This window comes from Elephantulus edwardii, unplaced genomic scaffold (genome assembly GCF_000299155.1).
Source record: "Elephantulus edwardii isolate Elephantulus edwardi_28Jun2011 unplaced genomic scaffold, EleEdw1.0 scaffold00304, whole genome shotgun sequence".
In the NCBI taxonomy this organism is placed as follows: Eukaryota; Metazoa; Chordata; class Mammalia; order Macroscelidea; family Macroscelididae; genus Elephantulus; species Elephantulus edwardii.
Window position 1 is genome coordinate 2,118,466 of NW_006400054.1, and position 20,866 is coordinate 2,139,331.

General features: G+C 53.9%; 1 protein-coding gene across 2 annotated transcripts in view; it reads left to right on the top strand.

The window, feature by feature from the left end:
• TPCN1 (two pore segment channel 1) overlaps positions 1–20,866 on the top strand; it is a 67,248-nt gene that overhangs the window by 38,246 nt on the left and 8,136 nt on the right. For both annotated transcript variants that reach the window (XM_006900990.1, XM_006900991.1), the window contains exons 4-18: positions 3,410–3,586; positions 6,165–6,278; positions 6,955–7,085; positions 8,378–8,466; positions 9,695–9,729; positions 10,181–10,239; positions 10,729–10,828; positions 14,019–14,135; positions 14,303–14,427; positions 14,607–14,655; positions 15,084–15,147; positions 17,978–18,022; positions 18,573–18,629; positions 18,706–18,759; positions 19,560–19,632. In XM_006900990.1, the coding sequence (XP_006901052.1) occupies positions 3,410–3,586; positions 6,165–6,278; positions 6,955–7,085; positions 8,378–8,466; positions 9,695–9,729; positions 10,181–10,239; positions 10,729–10,828; positions 14,019–14,135; positions 14,303–14,427; positions 14,607–14,655; positions 15,084–15,147; positions 17,978–18,022; positions 18,573–18,629; positions 18,706–18,759; positions 19,560–19,632 (1,289 nt within the window). The remainder of the gene's footprint in view (positions 1–3,409; positions 3,587–6,164; positions 6,279–6,954; positions 7,086–8,377; positions 8,467–9,694; positions 9,730–10,180; positions 10,240–10,728; positions 10,829–14,018; positions 14,136–14,302; positions 14,428–14,606; positions 14,656–15,083; positions 15,148–17,977; positions 18,023–18,572; positions 18,630–18,705; positions 18,760–19,559; positions 19,633–20,866) is intronic.

Consider the following 20,866-nt stretch of genomic DNA (forward strand, 5'->3'; position numbering starts at 1 on the left):
AGAATCAAGTGACTGGTTATTCGGACTCACCCCATTCCTTCTGGTGAAGACCTGGTCCCCACCTCTCTTGGGCAATTCCAAGTCCTGTAGTTAAGGCCTGAGTTTCTCACTTCTCTATCCATGCGCTCTGAGCAGCTCATTTCTGGTTCATCCTTCTGCTGAGAATCTGCATTTCTTTCTTTTTATTTTTGTTATAGAATCTGGAAATATCAATGTCAAGAATTTATTGCTATTTTTCTTTGGATGGGAATCAAAGTGTCTGAGTTTCTTTTACTGTTTATTGTGTGTACGAAAATAGAGCAATAGGTCAAGGAAACATTGATCAGGCTTCCTTGGAACAGGTGAAAGGTGAAAGTATCTAACAAACTTAGATAAACACTTTTGCTAGAGCTCAAATTCCCGAGAACCTGCATTTCTAACAAGTTCCCTGGGAGCCCAGGTGGCCTGGTGGGTTATGAGCTGCGCTGCCAACCCGAAGGGAAGTGGTTCAAACCTACCAGCTCCTCCACGGGAGAAACATGGGCGGTCTCCTCCTGTCTGATTTACAGCCTCTGAAAACCCCCGGGAGGGTCAGCTATGAGTCGGTTCCGATTGGACGGCAATAAGCGAGTGAGGGAACAAGTTCTCAGGCAAATTCTAATGCTGCTTACGGATCAGAGACCAGTTTGAAGTAGCCCTAATGCCCCAAACAACACCCACTCCCCAGAGTTAATTCCAGCTTGCACAGACCCAGAGAGCCTTGAGATAATTTGTGCGTAACTTGTCAGGCTTGTAAGCAGCAGGTTAGTGGTTTGAATCCACCAGCTGCTCCTTGGGATGAAGATGGACATTCTCCTCCCTTTAAGATTCTTGGTCTCAGAAGGCTGGCGGAGGCTCCTTACAGGTGGGCTGGACTCCACCGCAGTGAGGGTTTGAAGGAAGACAGAGCAGAACGCGCCCCGTGCTCCCAGGCCGCCCCATCTCTCTGCCGTAGAATTAGTGGCGGGTCCTCAGCACCAGCTTTTTTTTGGTTACCAAGCACTTGACCACAGCGCCACCAGGCCTCCTCCTCTAAGAGCCACCCGCTCGTTCCCGCTGCCCCTGAGTCGATTGGCGGACTTGAACTGGTGACCGATCATTGAGCAGCCCGACGCCTAACACAGAGGCTCCTGAGGCCCACAGCGGTTCTCAGAATGGATCGTGCATAAGAATCACTCCCCAAGTGATTCTTGTGAACATGCGGATTCTGGTTCAGTGGTCCTGGGGTGGAAATGCAAATTCTCAGCAAGCCGGTTTACAGCCCTGGTCAGGGGCTGCCTCGAGCCTGGCCTCTGTTGTGACCATGGGTGGACGTGATTATTCCTTATTCATTCTGTCTATTGGAGAGGGACGTCATGCTTGGGAGGCTGGAGGGACAATGCAGGAGAGGAAGACCTTCCATCAGATGGATTGATTCAGTGACTGAGGTATTGGGGGCAGGTGTGTCGGAGACAATGTGGTTGGCACAGGATAGAGCAGGGCTTAGGGCTGCTGTACATAGGTTCGCTATGAGTCACAGGTGACTCAACAGCACATAACAACAACAACATCCTATCTAGAAGATTCCTAGGCCACAAGACGTGGGCAAGCCTGCCTACTGGCCCAATACTTGACGGCCGAGAAGCAGGCTTCCTCTGTCCACCCAGGCTGTGTCTTGCTCTCATTATTTTGCTGACAAGATGACAGGCTTGGCTTCAGAGAACTGACTCGCTGAGTTACCCAGCAGAGCACAGCCACGGTCGGGGCTTCCAGCCTCCTGAGCTGCAGAAGTCTCCGGGCTGAGCTGGGGCCTAGAGAAAGCGGCCTCTGACCGCCTCGGACCACCAGAAAATCTACAAGGTGGCCAGATGTTAACAAAGGCCCTGGGCTGGTGCAGGTGGGTCGAGATTGGCTGCTCACGACACGTTAGTATTTCGAACCTGCCCAGTGGTGCAGCAGAAGAAAGGCCTGGCAATCCACTTCCATAAACGTCCCAGCCCAGGAAAAGCGTACGGGGCAGTTCTGTCCCATCACACATGGGCTCTCTGTGCGTGAGGACAGGCTTGGTCTGGTTTATTAAGCATCTGCTGGGTACAACAGGAGGAGCCCTGGTGGCACTGTGGTTTTGGCGTTTGGCTCCTACTCAAAAGGCTGATGGTTCAAACCCACCAGCTGTCCCGATGATAGAAAGATGAAAAAGCCTGCTTCCAACAGGACTTACCGTCTGGGGAATGGTACGGGCAGTGAGGTAAGAACCGATGACGGTTGAGTTGATGCTGCGGCGTGCAGCCCCACGGGTGTGACCGTAGAACCATGTTCTGTAAGGCTATCAGCGGCTGACTCACCAGAAGTTCACCAGGCCTTTCTTCCAGGGCACCTCAGAGTGGCCTCAGTTAGCAGCTTGAGCACATTAGCCTTAGCTCATAATGCTATTTAAAAGACTAACTCTAGGCGAGCTCTGGTGGCCTAGTGGCAGTAAGATGCACTGTAATCCCAGAGGTGCGTGGTTCAAATCCACCAGGTGCTCTGCTGGAGAAGAAAGGACCATCTCCTCCTATACCAGTCAGATCTGATTTGACGGTACACACACACACAAAATAGTAATAATAATAATAATAATCAAAGACTAACTCTAAAACCCAAGCCAAATTCACTGCAGATGCGTAATTCCAACTCGGAGCAGCCCTGTAGGACCTGCAAGGCTGTGAGTCTTTACGAAAGCAGACAGCTTTCTCTCCTGGAGCAGCTGGTGGATTTGAACCACTGACTTTTTGGTTTGGTAGCCTCTTACCTCACTGCACACCCAGGGGCTCCTTGAAGGTCAGACTGGGTGTGCTAATGGGCTTTCTCTTTCCCTCACCAACTGTCCTGTTAGCTGATGTGTGTGGGGAGCTTGCTGCTGTCCCAAGGGCCGGCCCAGTGTTCCTAACTGTCACTCAGCAGACAGGGCTCAATGTTTTCCCCTGGATGGTGGAGGAAGTCGGGGCTCAGAGAGGTGCAGTGACTTGTCAGTCGGTTTTTTTGTTGTTGTTGTCAGTCCTTTTTAGGGAAGGGGAATGAGGAAGGTAGGAGCCCATGTTTCTGTCAGAACCTGTGAGTTGCAGGAACCTCAGAGACCGAGGATGAGAGAGTGAGAGTGTGTGTCCGCGTGTGAGTGTGCCTCTGTGTGAGTGAACGAGGACCCTTGCTCTCTGATTCCTGTGAGAGGTTTTTAAGTGAGAGGCAGCAAGTCTCTGGAGTCTTGGCAGTCCAGGGGGCGCCTACAAGGAGGATCACAACTGCCCCATCCTCTTCCATCCCTGGCCTTCCCCTTCTTACCCCCCTCCTCTCCTCCTCCTTCCACCACATGCCCTCAGCCGTGGCGCTGCCCCCCCTCCTGGCCCCTTCACCCATGTGGCTCTTGTTTTCCCAGGAAGGCGAGAATAACGACAAGTTCTGCACGCACCCCAAGAATGCCAAAGCGCTGGCGGCCTACCTCTTTGCACACAACCACCTCTTCTACCTGATGGAGCTGTCCACGGCCCTGCTGCTGCTGCTGCTGTCCTTGTGTGAGGCCCCCGCCGTGCCCGCACTCCGCCTGGGCATCTACGTGAGTGTCCCCGCTCCCTGTGGGCTCCTCTGGGCCAGGGTGACTGAAACCAGGCTGGGGACCCCCAGCAGTGACTGTGCTCCCCCAGCAGCTCTGTAGGCCTGCTCATTTGGTCAGTTCTGGGGTGGGTTAGCCTCCTGCTGGCCACATAAAAGACCAAGGGACCGTGCCCTGGCCAGGTGGACAGGGGTCTGGCAGCTACACCACAGTGCATCCGACCTCAGTAGACATGGACAGGGTAGTCATAGGGGAGGGCGAGGTGGAGTATCCTGAACTGGGGAAAAGTGGGGTCCCTCTTCTGTGAATGGTAATTTGTGGACATTTATTTATAGAGCAAGTTAGTTTCCCATTCATCAATCCATACATTTTGTTTTGTGACCTTGACTGATGTCCCCACAGTATAACTGCATCCTTCCTGCTCCCTTCTTGGGTTTCCCATTTCCACTCATCCTTCTGTCCTCCTCTTTCACGCTTTCAGTCTCATGTGCTCAAAGGTACCGTGGACCACGATCCTCACACTGCTCATGTTCACTTTCTAGGCCTATTTTATGATTTGGCTGAAGTTGATCCCTGGGGCTGAGCCAGGTCCAAGGTTAAAAGGTGTCTAAGACCCCAGTCTCAAAGGTTCCACCAGGCTCTATCAGACCAACAATTTTGGTCTTTTTATGATTAGTGCTACAGCTTTCCCCTGATCTGTCCAGGTGGGTCTCTCCGTCTCAGCCCACTGTCTCGGTTAGGGACACACTTGCCTCAGCCTGGGGTCGAGGTCCACGGTGACCTGGTTGCTTTCCTCTTCAGCTTCTCCATCTCCCTGCCAGCCATTCTGGGCTGGTCTATCCTCGCTCTCCTCTGTGCCTGTCACGCTGTCCCCTTCTCCTCCCCTCCCTTCCCCTCCTCGTCTCCAGGAGGCCTCCAGACACACTTGGGTCACATTTCCCATTCCTTGCTGTCCCCAAGGAACAGTGAGTTCCATCAGGCAGAGACCACGTCAGCTTTGATGCCCCTTTAAAGGCTTTTCCTGAGAAGCTGAAGGCGGCCTCCGGTAAAGAGGGGCTCATTTAAGGGCCTCGTAGTCCTAATAAGAGCCAGGGAGACGCGCTGGTGGTGTAGTCTGTAGGGAGCTGTACTGTTAACCCGAAGGCCACACGTCTGGTGGTTCAAGTCCAAAAGCATCTCTGCAGGAGAGCAATGGGCAGCCTCCTCCGATACAGTGGCCCTGAGTTCGAGGTTTTCAACCACTCCAAAGCCCCCTTCTCTCAGGGTCTTGGATTTTCAAGTCAGTTTCTCCCACTCAGTTTTGTTTTCAAGCTCGCTCTTAAGTTGAGGCCTCAGGTTCATGCTTCCTCAGTGTATTTCGGGAAGCCCTGGTGGTTAAGTGTTCAGCGGCTAACCAAAAGGTCAGCAGTTCAAACCCACCAGGAGATGCGTGATGTGTGGCAGTCTGCTTCTGTAAAGAGATACAGTCTTAAAAACCGTACAGGGGAGCTCTGATGGCCTGGTGGCAAGAAGCTGCACTGCAATCCCAGAGGTACGCGCTTGGAATACACCAGATGCTGTGCTGGAGAAGGAGGGGCAATCTCCTCCTGTACCAGTCAGATCTGATTTGATGGTACACACAAAAATAATAAAATAAACTTTTTTTTTAAAAAAAAAACAAAAAACAAACCCTACAGGGAAGTTTTACTGTGTCTTACAGGGTGGCTGTCAGAATTCACTCACCATTTGTGGGCTTGGAATTTTATGGAGTTAGTGTATTTTATAGGGCGTGGTAAACTTTATAAACTTCTTCCTGGAACAAGGCTAACTATATACTAGTTTATTTACAAAATTAGAATACATTGTTTTTCACAACAGCTCCTTCCCGTTTCCCTCACCCCTTAACCCATCAAACTGTGTGACCCCATGATTAATCCCCCCACACACATACATCCTCACCCCTCAGCTTCCGCCCTTCTCCCACCCAGATCCTCATACTCATTCTACAATAATGGTTTTATACAGTATTTGTCCTTATGGGACTGAGTTAGTTCACTCAGCATAATAATTTACAAAGTTATTGCTCCTGCTGGCTGCATAATATTTCATATCCATTTGTTTGTGGTTGGACATCTGAGCTGTTTCCATGTTCTTGCGATGGTTAATAACTGTGAACCTTGAATAGCTATGACTACACTATGATTATTGGTGTACAAGTTTCCGTTTGTGCCTCAGTTCTCATTTAGCTGTAAATTTTTATCTTAACTTTCTTTTTTTTTCTTTTTTTTAAACTTTGTCTCCTAAATTCTAACGTGTATGGATCAATATATCTCTTTCATGAATAGCAAAGTTGTTTGGATTCTAGGGAAAGGAGTGTAATCATTGCCAAGGCTGCTGTGTCCCTAGAAACCCCGGGCGCAGTTTGTTTTGTTATTAGTGAGAGAGAGAGAGAGAGTGTGTGTGTGTGTGTGTGTGTGTGTGTGTGTGACTCACACATGTGTATATGAGTGTACTTGTCCATATCCTGTGAGAAGGTGAGGTCCATGGATGGAAGACTGTCCACAGGGTGGTGATAACATGTCCTCCATGCCCCTGACTACAGGTCCATGCGACCCTGGAGCTCTTTGCCTTGATGGTGGTTGTATTTGAACTCTGCATGAAGTTACGGTGGCTGGGCCTGCACACTTTCATCCGGCACAAACGGACCATGGTCAAGGTGACGTGTTCATACTCCACCCATCGGACAGCATTTCCTTCCATCATCCTCAAGCTCTGAGTTCAGTCCAGAGCTCCTTATGGGCCCAGTGCAGACTGAGGAGGGTCAAACCAAGTCCTGGTCCTCTCAGTGCCCCAGCCTCCCCCCGGGGCTCAGGTGGCGTGGTGACATTGACCCAGGGCTGTTACTGTCAGTCTCCAGGGATCCTCACCGTCACCTCCGAGGGGCAGGGTTCACACTCCTGATTTTACATCACGCTGACAGAGTGGAGCAGAGTCCCCGAGGTGGGAATGCGGCCTTGGCGTGTCTCACTTCCACGTCCATGCCCCTCTGTCCAGCACTGCGGCATGCTCTAGGCAGGAACCAGGCCCTCTGCAAACATTTGTCCGCAGAGTGCCCCCAGGTGCTTGAGCGTCGCTGCTGACCTCAGGGGCAGCTCCCTGCTGCAGGGTTGGGAGCAGAGTGGCCAGGGGATGGGTCATGTGGAGGCTGGTTTTGCCTCCGACCCTCTCTTCTCCCAGGGTCACCCTCAGCGTCCACACATCCAGGCTCTTCTGGGAGGCCTTGGGGTGTCCTAGGCCGGGAGGTTTGGAGAGAGACGGAAGGAGGGATGTGAGCTCTGGGGGCCCACACTTTCAGGCTGGTGGGGGACTGACGGCTGCCCTCTCCGCTGCAGACCTCCGTGCTGGTGGTCCAGTTCATCGAGGCCACGGTGGTGTTGGTCCGGCAGACGTCCCACGTGCGGGTGACCCGGGCCCTGCGCTGCATCTTCCTGGTGGACTGTCGGTACTGTGGTGGCGTCCGGAGGTGAGACAGTCACGGCCCATCTTCTGAGCCCGAGGAACGGGCTGGTGGGTCCCTTAGCCGTGTAGTCTGTCCCCTGTGCAGCAGACCTGACCCTCTGTGGCAGACCCACACTGAGAGGACGCAAACCGAACCCACTGTTGTCAAGTCAAGACTCATAGACACACCGCAGGACGGGGTAAAACTGTCCCTGTGGGATTCTGAGGCTGTAAATCTGGACAGAAGCAGATGGCTTCTTTTTCCTCCTCAAGGTCAGCTGGTGGATTTGAGGATTTGAACCCCTGGGCTTTGGGTTAGCAGCCCAACACTTAACCACTCTGCCAGCCGAGGTCATGCTATTCCTACAGACGTTTAAGGTTTCTGACTCGACTCCAGGCTCTTTCCCGTTCGGCCTGCAGCCTTTGGGAGCTGACCTTTCTCTCTAAGAACGTTCCTGCCCCCAAACAGCAGCCATCCCTGAAGCAAAATCAGAGCAGAGGCCAGCGGTTCAAGGCCAGGTGCCGGGCTGAGCGCACCCTGCACCTTCAGCTAGGGTGACGTTGGTTTGAAGATGAAACGTCTCATGGCTGGGGGACTGCTGGTGGTAGTGACCAGTGGTTTATTCTTGAAGGAGCTCGGTGGTACAGTAGTTAAGAGCTCAGCTGGTAACCTCAAGGTCGGTGGTTTGAACCCAACAGTCGCTCATCAAGAAAAAGATGAGGCCAGACGCTTCTGTTCAGGTGACAGTCTTGGGAACCGGATGGGGCATTTCCGCTCTGTCTGACCGGGTTGCTATGAACTGGAATTGACTTGGTGGCGCAGTACGTTTGGTTTTGGTGCATAGCCCTGGTAGTTCCGTGGTTGGTTTGAGCCCAGGAGTAACTCCCTGGAGGACAGAAGGGACTGCTTCCTTTAGTGCTCGCGGTCTTGGAAGCCCTGTGGGCAGTTCTGGTCACTAGGAGTCAGAATCGACTCAGTGGCCCTCAAACCCAGAGCCAGGTGTCCCGGGGCTGGCTGGCTCCACGCCTCTCCAGCCCCTTCAGGGAAGCTGGGCTTGGCTCCGAAGGCCCCATTCGGCCGTCGGGACCTCTGCCCGCACAGAGCACCCTCCCACGTGCAGCTTGATAGCTAGGCCAGCTGCCCCACGTCTGTCCCGCACTGAGTGGAGTCTTCAGCCACGTTAGAAAAAAACACAACAACCTCAGCCCAGTGTCCCCAGCCCCCGTGCAGGGGGAGGTGGCCGTGTCCGAGTCAGGAGCTGGGTAAGGGAACATGCCGCCGGGGCGCCCCCTGACGACACACACCCCTCGCCCCAGGAACCTGCGTCAGATCTTCCAGTCCCTGCCGCCCTTCATGGACATCCTGCTGCTGCTGCTGTTCTTTATGATCATCTTCGCCACCCTCGGTGAGCCCGGGGGGAGGGACGCCCGTCCTGTCACGTTCAGACGTCCAGAAGGGTCGGCCGTGATGCACGTGATACACACCCACAGCCCCCAGCGTCCGACGTACAGTGGGGGGCGGATTGCAAGTACAGCTTTTCCCTAAAGCACCAAGTGGCCCGACTCCACACGCTGAGTAAACCGTGGCCGAGTGTGAGCATTCCTCCACGAGCTGCATTCCTGCCCCGCGCTGCGTTCCTGCTGGTCACCGGTGCTGATGTGGGGGGGGGGGGGGGGCTCGTTCATCCACCCTGCCGTGTTCTATCCCGTGGGGACGCTCATTGGTGCTGATGAGAGAGTACGGCTCGTTCATCCACCCTGCCATGTTCTATCCCATGGAGACGCTCATTGGTGCTCATGTGAGGATGCGGCTCGTTCATCCGCACTGCAGTGCTCTGAACCATCACACAGAGATGCTCGTTGGTGCTGATGAGGGAGTACAGCTCATTCATCTGCACTGCCGTGCTCTGAACCATCACACGGAGACGCTCGTTGGTGCTGATGAGGGAGTACAGCTCATTCATCTGCACTGCCGTGCTCTAAACTATCCCATGAAAATGCTCACTGGTGTTGATGAGGGATTACGGCTCATTCATGGGCACTGCCGTTCTCTGAACCATCCCTTGGAGATGCTTGGAGATGGATGCTTGGAGATGCTCATTGGTGCTGATGTGAAGGTGTGGCTCATTCATGGGCACTGGCGTGCCCTGAACCATCCTGTAGAGATGCTCATTGGTGCTGATGTGAGGATGGGGCTCATTCATCTGCACTGGAGTGGTCTGAACTATCCCACGAAGATGCTCACTGGTGTTGATGAGGGATAATGGCTCATTCATGGGCACTGCCGTGCTCTGAACCATCCCTTGGAGATGCTCATTGGTGCTGATGTTGGAGAACGGCTCATTCATCTGCACTGGCGTGCCCCGAGCCGTCCTCTGAAGGGCGTTTACCTGCCCCACTGCTGGCGGGCAGTTTTCACTCTCCATGCGGCTCTGCAGCGGCACCCCCACGCCAAGTAGCACTCAGCTCTTGTAGACAGAGCTCATGTCCATCTGCATGCCGCGGGCCCCACCACTCCCCACTGCCCCCACACAGCCTGCTGCAGTACTCCGTTTGTTCGTCCAGTCCTTCCGACAAGCTGGCCTTGCCATCCCGACCCTAACCTTTTCCCTCTGTCTCCCCATCACCTTTCAGGTTTCTACTTGTTCTCCCCAAATCCTTCAGACCCGGTGAGTAAGCAGCCTGTTTGCCTGCCTCTTCCTGTCACGCGAGCCTTTTCCCTCAGACCCCATGGAGGAGGGAGGTGCCTGCCTGGTTGCCGATCATAATCTGAGGGAGGGAACCCCCTTTGCTGTCCCTGAGAGGGGTATCTGTGGGGCTGGGTTGGGGACATGTAGAGGAGAGCTCAGCCGATGGCTTGAACCCGAGTTTCTCTGGAATCCGAGGCCCCAGGGCAGTTGTCTGCTTCTACAATCATGCAGTGCAGGAAGGTGGAGGCCGAGACTCCCCAGTTTGTGCATTCCTCTGCTGTGCCTTGGGCCTTCCTTGGGGGGAGACAGGGCCTTGGGGTGCAGAGGAGGGAGGGAAGGCCATTCAAAGTGACCACTGCAGCCTCTTCCCAGCTGCTGGGGGCTCTCACTGACCCCCGTGTGTCCTTCTGCGCCCTTTCCCCCCTTCCAGTACTTCAGCACCCTGGAGAACAGCATCGTCAGTCTGTTTGTCCTTCTGACCACAGCCAAGTACGTTGGGTTCCGCTTTGGCTTCTGCCCTCTGCTGGTGCCCCAGCACCCTTGCCACCTCTGAGCAGAGAGATGCTGGTGTGCGGCTGAGAGGGGGAGAGCCAGGCCATCCAGGGGTGTGGGGGGCAGCTGGATGAGGGTGGAGACTCAAGAGCAGAATGAGGGAAGTCCTAGGAGCATGGGCATAGGTAGACACAGGGTCCAGTGGGTGGGAGTCTATATATGAGGCGTGTCCTGGGAGGAGTGGACACAGGTGGTGGACACGACCTGTGCCCTGAGGGTGGGGATCTGAGGCGCGTCCTGGGAGGAGTGGACACAGGTGGTGGACACGACCTGTGCCCTGAGGGTGGGGGTCTGAGGCATGTCCTGGGAGGAGTGGACACAGGTGGTGGACACGACCTGTGCCCTGAGGGTGGGGGTCTGAGGCGCGTCCTGGGAGGAGTGGGCACAGGTGGACACGTGCCCTGAGCGTGACGCCTGCACGTACAGTTTCCCGGATGTGATGATGCCCTCATATTCCCGGAACCCCTGGTCCTGCGTCTTCTTCATCGTCTACCTGTCCATCGAGCTGTATTTCATCATGAACCTGGTGAGTGACCAGGCCCGGGGCCGCGGGCTGAGCCGTAACCAGGCTGCTCCAGGCTTGCCACCTTCCAGCCAGTTCTCGCCCCTGACCACCCTCCGTGTCACAGTAGAACTGCTCCATAGCGTTTTCAAGGCTTTCAGAAGCAGATCACAGCATGCACAAGGGGTTGAGTGCTAGACTAGTAACCTAAGGGTTAGTGGTTCAAACCCACTCAGCAGCGTTTCAGAAGATAAGAGGCTGCTGGTTGAGCTATGTTTTGGTGTTTTGGTTTTTTTAAAAAATATTTTATATTGGTGTGTGTACAGGATTTGTATACATTGTGTTTCATTCATGTTCATTATATCTCTCACATTCCTTCATTTATATTATGCATTACATAATCATTCATATATACACTGTGTTCTATAAAATTAATCACCTTTGATCCATACCTGCTATTAATTACCCCCTCATTTCAGGTCCCCATTTGATCTTTCCTAATTCCCTCACCCTCCTCCCAATTACCCACCAAACTCTGGCATCCTGCTGACTCCCCTGCTCCCCATTTTCAGCTGCCTTGGTCCCACTCCCCTTCTCCTTTCAGACTTCTGTGCACATCTTCCGAGTTATCCGTCTATTTTTATAATAATGGTCTTACATAGTATTTGCCTTGATGAGACTGAGTTCACTTAGCTTAACGTGGAGCTATGTTTAAAGCCACGGTTACTCCAGAACATTTCCACCCTCAGAGCAGGCGTGTATTACAATAACTATAAAAGCACGGATTTATGAGGCCTCAGCCAGGCACTGTGCAAAGTGTTTTGTGAACAATGGGTAAATGATTTAACAATAATCCTGGGAGTGTCCTTTCTATTCTCAGTTAAGAGGTGAGGAACCGGGTCAGGCTCATAGAGTGACCCGCCCACGGGTAATGACAGGGCCGGGCAAGGTCAGGCCGAGCTCGGCCCTCCACCCCTGCCTTCTCCTGCACTCCTCTGCCGAGGGCACATTGCCAGCTTGTCGAGAATGAGCATCAGAGAAAGCGTCATGGAACACCGGGAGGTAAAGGACAGGTCAGCCCCCTGTGCACTCTGCGATCTGAGGAGGTGTCTGGGGGCGCCCAGCCACTCCCCAGCAATGCCCCCCTGCCATCTCGGTGCACTCCCGAGGCGAGGCCTGCAGCACCCCAGGTGGAGACTTTGATGGTGTCGCAGGTGACTTTTGGTAGAGCCGGAGAGCAGTGGTCACTGCAGCAGGCCCAGCGGTGCACCGGAACTGTCTCTCCCTGAAGTGCTGCAAAATTCCACGTCTCCAAGGAGGAGACGCTAGCTCGTGGGGTAGAACTTCCCCTCCCGGTTTCCAGGGCTCTCTGTCCTTCTAGGAGCAGGAGGAGGAGCAAACTGGGGGATGCTGACTCCTGAACTTGTGGCTGGCGGCTGGGTCTTAGCTACAATGCCGCCAGGCTTTCCTCTCTATCCACAGTGTGTGTTAATATTGTGTACCGTCGGTCAGAACCGACCCGTAGCTGACTCTCCGGCAGGTTTTCAGAGGCAGTAAATTGCACGGAGGAGACAGCCCATCTTTCTCTGGATGCGAACCGCGGGCCTTTAGATTGGCAGCTCAGCTCCTTAACGACTAGGCCACCACAGCTCCCTATGTGTGTGGGTTAATAGTCTGCTCTAAATTGTAGCCTGATCACGAGTAGACGACTGTTTGTTAATCCATTACACTAGAAAGAGACACAGAAAATGAACGTTCTCCTTAAAGGCCCCGGATTTGTTGCTAGTTTGGGCTTCCGCCCCGCCCTCCCGTCCTGATGACTGGACATACTGCGGGGAAGTGTCCTTCCGGGCCTGGGAAGCGCCCTTCCGGGCCTGATGTTACGCAATTCCAGATGTTCCCAGCTGGCGTGCAGCCCTCCCTGCTTCCCCTAACTTCTGGGACTATTTGTCCAGCTGTCACGCTCAGGAGACACTGACAAGAGGACAGGGGAGGGGCCATCTGGCCGAATGCTGTCCCTTCCGGCTGAGAGGCCGGGCGGGTGTGAGCACAGGGCGGACACAGCGTCTGGCATCTCTGCCCACCGCTCGCTCCTCTTCCCGTCAAACTGCACAGCCCCCCTGCCACTGGCCCTTAGTCACGCATCAAGCCCAGAATTGATCCCCCCATAACTCCAGTCTCAGCCAGATCATAGACGGGCTTGTGAGATGACCACCACCCCAGGAGGCACACGGGCCTATGAACCGGCAGCCCCACAAAATCAGGGGTGGTGGTGGCCTTTGTCCAGGAGGCAGAAAGGGACAGCAGAGGGGACCGAAGGCAACAGGAAGTACACAGGGGAAGTGGGAGGAGCTTGTTAGAGCGAGGCCTGAGAAGCAGAGTGCAGGCGACCTGTCAAATGGAAAACCAGCGAGCTCGCCAGTTTTCACCCAAATCAGAGTTGGGCTTTCTTTGTTGGGTTTCCATCCCCTCTTATTTTTATTGCCTTGTGTACGCTCATTCATATACATTGTGTTTCATGCACGTACCTTGTGTTTTATCCAATCTCAAATTTACATGAGGTTTTGTTCATGTACATTGTACACTCATATACGTTATGTTTTATATGGAATCAATTACTGTTAATCTCTGCCTCTTATCACCGGGTCTTTTCAAGTCCCCTTTGAATCTTAGCTCTTTCTTCATCCTCAAATCACAGGGGGTTTTCCCCCCCTCCTTTTTAAATTTTTATTAATTTTAATGAAAGTTTACAGAGGCTTTGGATTTCCATTCATTCATTGTTGCACTTTTCTCCCTGCCCACCCTCTCCCCTCCAATTCGCTCTTCTCTTTGAAAAGTAAAAGAAAAATTATTTCATTGTTATACAATCCCTACCCCCAAGTCCACTCCACCATGCAGTATTATTGTCAAAAGAGTCCAGAAATGAAGCTGGGGTTTTTTGTTTTGTTTTGTTTTAATTATAGTTTAAAAGTTGTTCAAATGTAAAAATATCCAGTGAAACTGCCTAGCCAGGGCCACCCAAGAAGCTGAAGGCTGGGGCTGTCTTCATGCAAATGAAGAAAGAGAATTGTCACAAAAGGGCCTTCCGATGGTGGGACTGTGGAGCTGGCCTTCCTGCAGCACCAGACACTGGGGGAAGGTCTCCTTAAGCCTGAGCCCGCTGCTTGGACACGGAGGGCTCCCTCCGACCAGCTCTCTGCTCTGCCCTTTGCAGCTTCTGGCCGTGGTGTTCGACACCTTCAATGACATTGAGAAGCGCAAGTTCAAGTCTCTTCTGCTGCACAAGCGGACCGCCATCCAGCACGCCTACCGCCTGCTCGTCAGCCAGCGGGTAGGGACGGTGGGGCCGGGCACAAACCGGGCTCCCTGGCTGCCCCAGAACGAGGCCCGGGGCTCTGGACGGCTGGGGCGGCCCAGTCCTTGGGAGAACCAAAGCAGGCTCCCCTGAATGTGCACCTGGGACCACATGAGGCTCACACTCAGCTTCCCTCCCCACAGAGGCCCTCTGGCATCTCCTACCGGCAGTTTGAGGGCCTCATGCGCTTCTACAAGCCCCGCATGAGCGCGCGGGAACGCTACCTTAGCTTCAAGGCCCTGAACCAGAGCCAGACGCCTCTGCTCAGGTGAGGACCCGGTGGGCAGGCCAGCCCTGTGCACTCCCAGGAGGGAGGGGAGCCTGCGAGGGTGCCGGCACACAGGGCAGGTCCCCTCCTCTCCCGCTGTCACCCCAGAAAAGTGGCCACAGGCAGGCGAGTGAGAGGCTCGAGCTCTGACGTCTCTCCCTCTCCGTTCTGTCTGGCAGCCTGGAGGACTTCTACGACATCTACGAGGTGGCCGCCTTGAAGTGGAAGGTGACAGCTCCTGGGAGGCCAGTGAGGGGCAGGGTGGGCTGCAGAGTGGGCCGGGGGGCGAGCCCTTCCCCTCCCAGCACCGCTCAGCCCATCTGGGCCATGTCCACTTCAGGGAGAGCACGTGTCCCCACGCCCCTTCCAGCTGAGCGAGATATTGTGGGTAAGAGCACAGGGACATGGGAGTCCACTGAGGACGTCAGCCAGGTTATTGGTGTGTTCCATGACCCATCTCTCTCCTGCAGACTGGGAGAATGACCCCGTCAACCTGCAGAGTTATTTTTGAGGGTTATAAAAACAACGTAGGTGCGGGGCAGGTTCCGACCGCTGGCTGCTCTGCTGAGGCGCCCGAGTGTTTATGTGGTCCCCAGGTTAGCTGGGCAGGTAGGGAAGGAGGCCTGACGCCTTCTTTTGTGCTGTTTCCTTACCAGGCAAAAAAAAACAGGGAGCATTGGTTTGATGAGCTGCCCAGGACGGCGTTCCTTATCTTCAAAGGTAGAGTTGGTCTGACAGCGTGTGGTGCCGTGGTACGCGAGTGAGGCTGCCAGAGACCATGGATGAATGAGCATGTGTGTGTGTGTGTGAGTTTGCATGTGTAAAGAGACAGTTGTTAAGAGCCGTAGACTCAAGTACGACCCATAGCAACCCTATAGACAACAGAGCTGCCCCCTGCCCTGTTCTGTGCCGTCCTCACCATCTCAGACCCACTTGAGCCCGTTGCTGCGTCACCGGCAGTCTGTCTGGTTGAGGGTCTTCCTCTCCTCTGACCATCCACCTTTCCAAGCACGATAGCCCTCTCCACGGAGCAGCCTCTCCCAGCAACACGCCCAGAGCCTGAGACAAAGCTTCATCCTTGCCTCCAAGAAACACCCTGACTGCACTTTCTCTAAGGCTTATTCCTTTTGTTCCTTTGACAGTCCGAGCGACGTTCAGTACTCCTCTCTCACACCTCCAAAAGAGACAGAGCCAGGGGAGCTCTGGTGGCCTAGTGGCAAGGAGCTGCAACTACAATCCCAGAGGCGCACGGTTCGAATCCACCAGATGCTCTGCCGGGGAAGGAGGGATAATCTCCTCCTGTACCAGTCAGATCTGATTTGATGGTACACACACACACACACAAAAGAGACAGAGCCGGCAGCAGATGCCGGGCTAAGAAGGGAATGGATAACCTTTAAGACCTAGCCAGAACATTCTGTGAGGGTCCCCCGCCCCTTAAATAAATACAAGAGCAATAGTAGAAAACTTAGAAAGTCAAGTACTGAAATTCAAGACAGTGAAAGTGTAACACCCAGAGATTGGGTTGTTGTTGTTGTTGTTGTTGTTGTTGTGTGCCGTCGAGTCACCTGTGACTCACAGCGAGCCTGTGCACAACAGCTCAGGACCCTGCCCTGCCAATCTCATCGTCTCCGACAGACCCAACCTCGCTTCTCCAGTCAGCGCGTCAGTCCGGACTGCTGTTAAATTGGGCGTGTACTGCTTCTTCCTCCTGGTTTCCTTCTGTGCATTTTAAAAGGATAACGTTACACTGTATTTTCCGCCATCCACTGTCTACTATTTAATAAAGTACGTTCATCATCTATCCTTGTATGACAGGATATCCGGGCCGACCTGGGCAATATTGTGGGCTCGGTCCCAGAACACTATAGGGACGTCCATATCACAGTAAAGCGAGTCACTTGACTTCTTAGGTTTCGCAGAAGATAGAAAGGTTGTGCTGTCACTTTGCTGTAATCTGCTAGCATGTAATAGCATGATGATGACCTTTGAGATGCTGGAAGGAGCATGAAAATAGGACCCAGAGACATGAAGAGAGCAAAGGGTGCTGGGAAAATGTCACCAAGACACGTGCTCAGTGCAGGGCTGCCTCACACCTGCCACTTATACAGAAATACACTCTTTTGGGGGGTAACGTGTCCTGCTGGCATCCCTCTGGGCTGGCTCCACACCAGCTGCAGTCAGTTTAGTCCTTTTTTTTTTTTTTTAGTTTAAATTTTATTATTTTTGTGTGTGTACCATCAGATTGGTTCTGACTGGTACAGGAGGAGATTGCCCCTCCTTCTCCAGCAGAGCATCTGGTGGATTTGAACTATGTACCTCTGGAATGGCAGTGCAGCTTCTTACCACTAGACCACCAGAGCTCCCTAGTCTCTCTTGCATCAGAGAGTTGGACAATGCCAAGGAAGATAGAAGGAGAATTGATGCCTTTGAGCTATGGTGCTGGAGAAAAGTATTGAGAATACCATGGACTGCTAGGAAAACAAACAGATTTGTCCTGGAAAGGGTTAAACCGGGTAGCTCCTTGGAGGCAAGGATTCTGAGGCTCCGTCTAACATATTTGGGATATGTTGTGAGGAGAGACCGGTCCTTGAAGAGGGACATCATGCTTGGGAGGGTGGAGGGACAGCGCAGGAGAGTAAGGTCCTCTATGAGGTGGATTGATTCAGTAACTGGGATACTTGGGATGGGAGTGTCAGAGGCAGTGCGATTGGCACAGGACAGAGCAGAGTTTAGGGCTGTTGTACATAGGGTCGCTATGAGTCGCAAGCGACTCGACGGCACATAACAACAACAACAACAGTGTATTTACAAAATTCAAATACACTGTTTTTTCTCACCAAACCTTTCTCCTTACCAGTCCCTCCCTCCACCCATGAAATCGTGTGACCCTGTGTTTAAGCACCGCCTCCCCTCCCTGGATCCTCATACACGCTCTGCAGTAATGGTCTTATACAGTATTTGTCTTTATGAGGCTGAGTTCGTTCACTCAGCATCAGGCTTCCCAGTCCCTCCCATGTTAGGTCTCATTTACAAAGTCGTTGCTCCTGCGTGCTGCGTAGTATTCCATTGTGTGAACGTAGCGTTAATTGCTCAGTCCATTCCATTGTGCCGTCGGGCATTTGGGCTGTTTCCTCATTCTTGCGATGGTGAATAACGCTGCTATGAACCTGGGTGGACGAGTCTTTATGTCTCAGTTCTCATTTTCTCCGGGTATATTCCAAGCAGTGGAATAGCTGGGTCATAGGGAGTGTTTATGTCCAGCTTTTTTTTTGAGGAAACGCCAAACTGCCTTCCAGAGTGGTTGTACCATTGTACAATCCCACCAACAGTGTACGAGAGTTCCTATCTCGCCACATCCTCTCTGCCACTTATGGTCAGTGGAGTTCTAGCAGGGAGTCTGAACAGGCGTGGGCATGCCGTTCTCAAAACAGACTTTTCCTTAGTGGACCCTGATCCCTCTGGAAGCCCCCCGCGTAGGAAGTACATAGTGCGAGTGTGCCTCTTCAGATGAAAACCTTGATTTTAACCATTTTGTCTCTTCCAATAGGAATCAATATCCTTGTAAAGTCCAAGGCCTTCCAGTATTTCATGTGTAAGTATGAACATCGGCGCTTTCTTCTCGAACCCTTTGCTGTCCTGGGGTGGGTTCTGACTCCTGGTGACTCTGCATCCGGATTGGGAGGCTGGAAAACTCCGTGGGAGGAACCCCTCGTGTTTTTCCCTTGGAGTCACTGGTGGATTCAAACCACTTGCCTTTGGGTTGCCAACACAGCTCCTTGCCACTAGGCCACCAGAGCTCCCTCTTTGGGACCTAGCACGTTTCAAAGTTAAGCTTGCACTCTGCCGTAGTCTTTTAAGTGCGCAAGAGCAAGGTGAAGATGTTTGAAAGTTTGAGAGAATCCTCAAAACTTGATTCCGAGACACCAGGTCAGCGTCAGCCCTTGGTGCTGGAAAAATGGTGCCTATAGACTTGCTCGGTGCAGGGTTGCCGCAGACCTTCCGTTTGTAAAAACCACAGTACCCGAGAAGCACAGTAGACAGGGGCACGCTTGTGTGTGCCTCGCTGTTTCCTGCATGAAATCCCTGGTGGGTCGAGCTCATGCAGTCTTTGTGCAGAGACCGCCCGTCTTCTCTGCCTGCAGACCTGGTGGTGGCCGTCAACGGCATCTGGATCCTGGTGGAGACGTTCATGCTGAAAGGTGAGCCCCGCTGGGCCTGGCCCCTTCTGGGTGGCCCAGCGGGCGGCGACCTGAACACGGCTTCTCCGCCCCGCAGGTGGGAACTTCTTCTCCAAGCACGTGCCCTGGAGTTACCTCGTCTTCCTCACGAGTAAGTCTCTAATGTCCGGTTTACAATCTCCTGGCTCATCTCTGAAATGGACAGTAAGGAGCCCTGGTGCTATATAAGCCTATATAAGCAGTATATGTTATGCCACTAACCAAAAGGTCAATGGTTCGCATCCACCAGCAGCTCCTAGGGAAAGGGATAGGCGGTCTCCTCCTGTTAACATTCACAGCCTCAGAGGCCTGATGGAGGGTGGCTGTGAGTCCACATCAACTCAGTGGCAGTGCCTGGAAGCAGAATTAAGCATAAATAATTCCCTGTGCCCCTCCAGCTTACCCCCTCAGAGTCCCCTCTGACTAGAGCTGTGGCCTTCCGAAACAGTGTTCTCAAGTGTCCCATCTCCTTTGCACATGCTGTTCCCTCTGCCCAGCACACTATTCCCGCTGCCTGAGTTTAAAGTACTATCTCTATTTATCCACCTGCCTTCACTCCCACCAGGCCACGCGCTCCGTAGGATCTGACCCCGAGCCATCTGCCTGCTGCAGCAACCCCTCACTGGGCATATCACCCAGCAGCACCCCCTCACCGGGCATCGCGCCCGGCCCAAGAAGGGGACATGCTCAGTGGCTGGGCCATGGCGCAGAGAGGGGCCCATGTATCTCTTCTCGCACGCATCTCTTCTCGCACGCACTGCCCTTGCTGAGTTTCCCAGCAGCACGTGGGCAGGAGCAGGCACCACAGTTATGGCTACAGACCTGCAGAGACCCCCCAGGGGGGCAGCCCAAGCCCTGTAGGGAGAGAGGGTGTGGCGGGTAGTACCGCTGACCGTCTCCTCCTGTTCACAGTCTATGGCGTGGAGCTGTTCCTGAAAGTGGCTGGCTTGGGCCCCGTTGAGTATCTGTCGTCCGGATGGAACCTGTGAGTGACAGCACGCTGCTCTGTGGGGTCTGGGATGAGCAGTGGCCCCAGCACACGCCTGCACGCAGCCATGGTGCCCAGAGCTTCCGGAGCTGGACGGGGCGGTCTGAGGACGCCCAGGGCTCCGGCTTCTTGGCATGTCAGTCAGTCTGTGTGTGGCTGGGGACGCTCAGGGCTTTCTTCCTGGTGTGTCAGTCAGTCTGTGTGTAGCTGGGGTCGCTCAGGGCTCTGTCTTCCTGGCGTGTCAGTCAGTCTGTGTGTGGCTGGGGACGCTCAGGGCTCTGTCTTCCTAGCGTGTCCGTCAGTCTGTGTGTGGCTGGGGACGCTCAGGGCTCTGTCTTCCTGGCGTGTCCGTCAGTCTGTGTGTGGCTGGTGACGCTCAGGGCCAGTGCCTCATTCAGGTCCCTTGAGCCATGGAGTCACCTCTTGGGCACGTGGTTGGCTCTTTGGGAGTCCTTCGACCTCCCACACTCAAGAAAACCCACCACTTCCTTTGGTGGCTAGGGGGCTGGAGGCCACGAGGAGGCCCAGTGAGTGGCCCTTTGTCTTGGTCCATTGAGACCTCAGGAAGGTCACATCCTCAGCCCATTAGTGTTAACTCATTTACGAAGTCAGGCTGGAATGGGAGGGATGTGAGGGTAAAACGAGCTAAGGAGTAGAGAAGAGGGCTGTTCACAGAGTCTTTGCTAAGACATGCAGCCAGGACACTCCTGAGAAACGACGCTAGGGAGACCTCATCTCACGTCCTGGGAGCTTTGTGCCAGGAGGGGGCAGTCCCTGGTCAGCATCATGCTGGGGAAGTAGAGTCAGCGAGGGAGAGGAAGACTGTCAACGAGATGGATGGGCACAGGGCCTGTACAGTGGCCTCACGCACAGCAGAGAGGGCGTGGAGGGTGCAGGACCGGGCAGGGTCTCGATCTGACGTTCACAGGGTCACTGTACTTCAGAGACAGGCCGTGAGCTAAACAGTCGACTGCAGGTGGAAAGAGGCCTGTGGTGGCCAGTCCGGCCTGTCCTTGACCAGGGTAATCGGGCGAGGGTCGTGGCACTTTGCCCCAAGGGCCAGAGAGCCCAGGCTTGAATCCCAGATCCATGCTGGAAGTTTGGAAGCTTATCAGTCGAAAGTGGCTCACCAAAGCTGCCGGCCGTGGGTCACTGCTCCGGGCGCTGTGTCTAGTGTGGGTCCCATGGAAGGATGAGGCCTGGGGAACATGGTCCTGCCTGGGGGATGTGG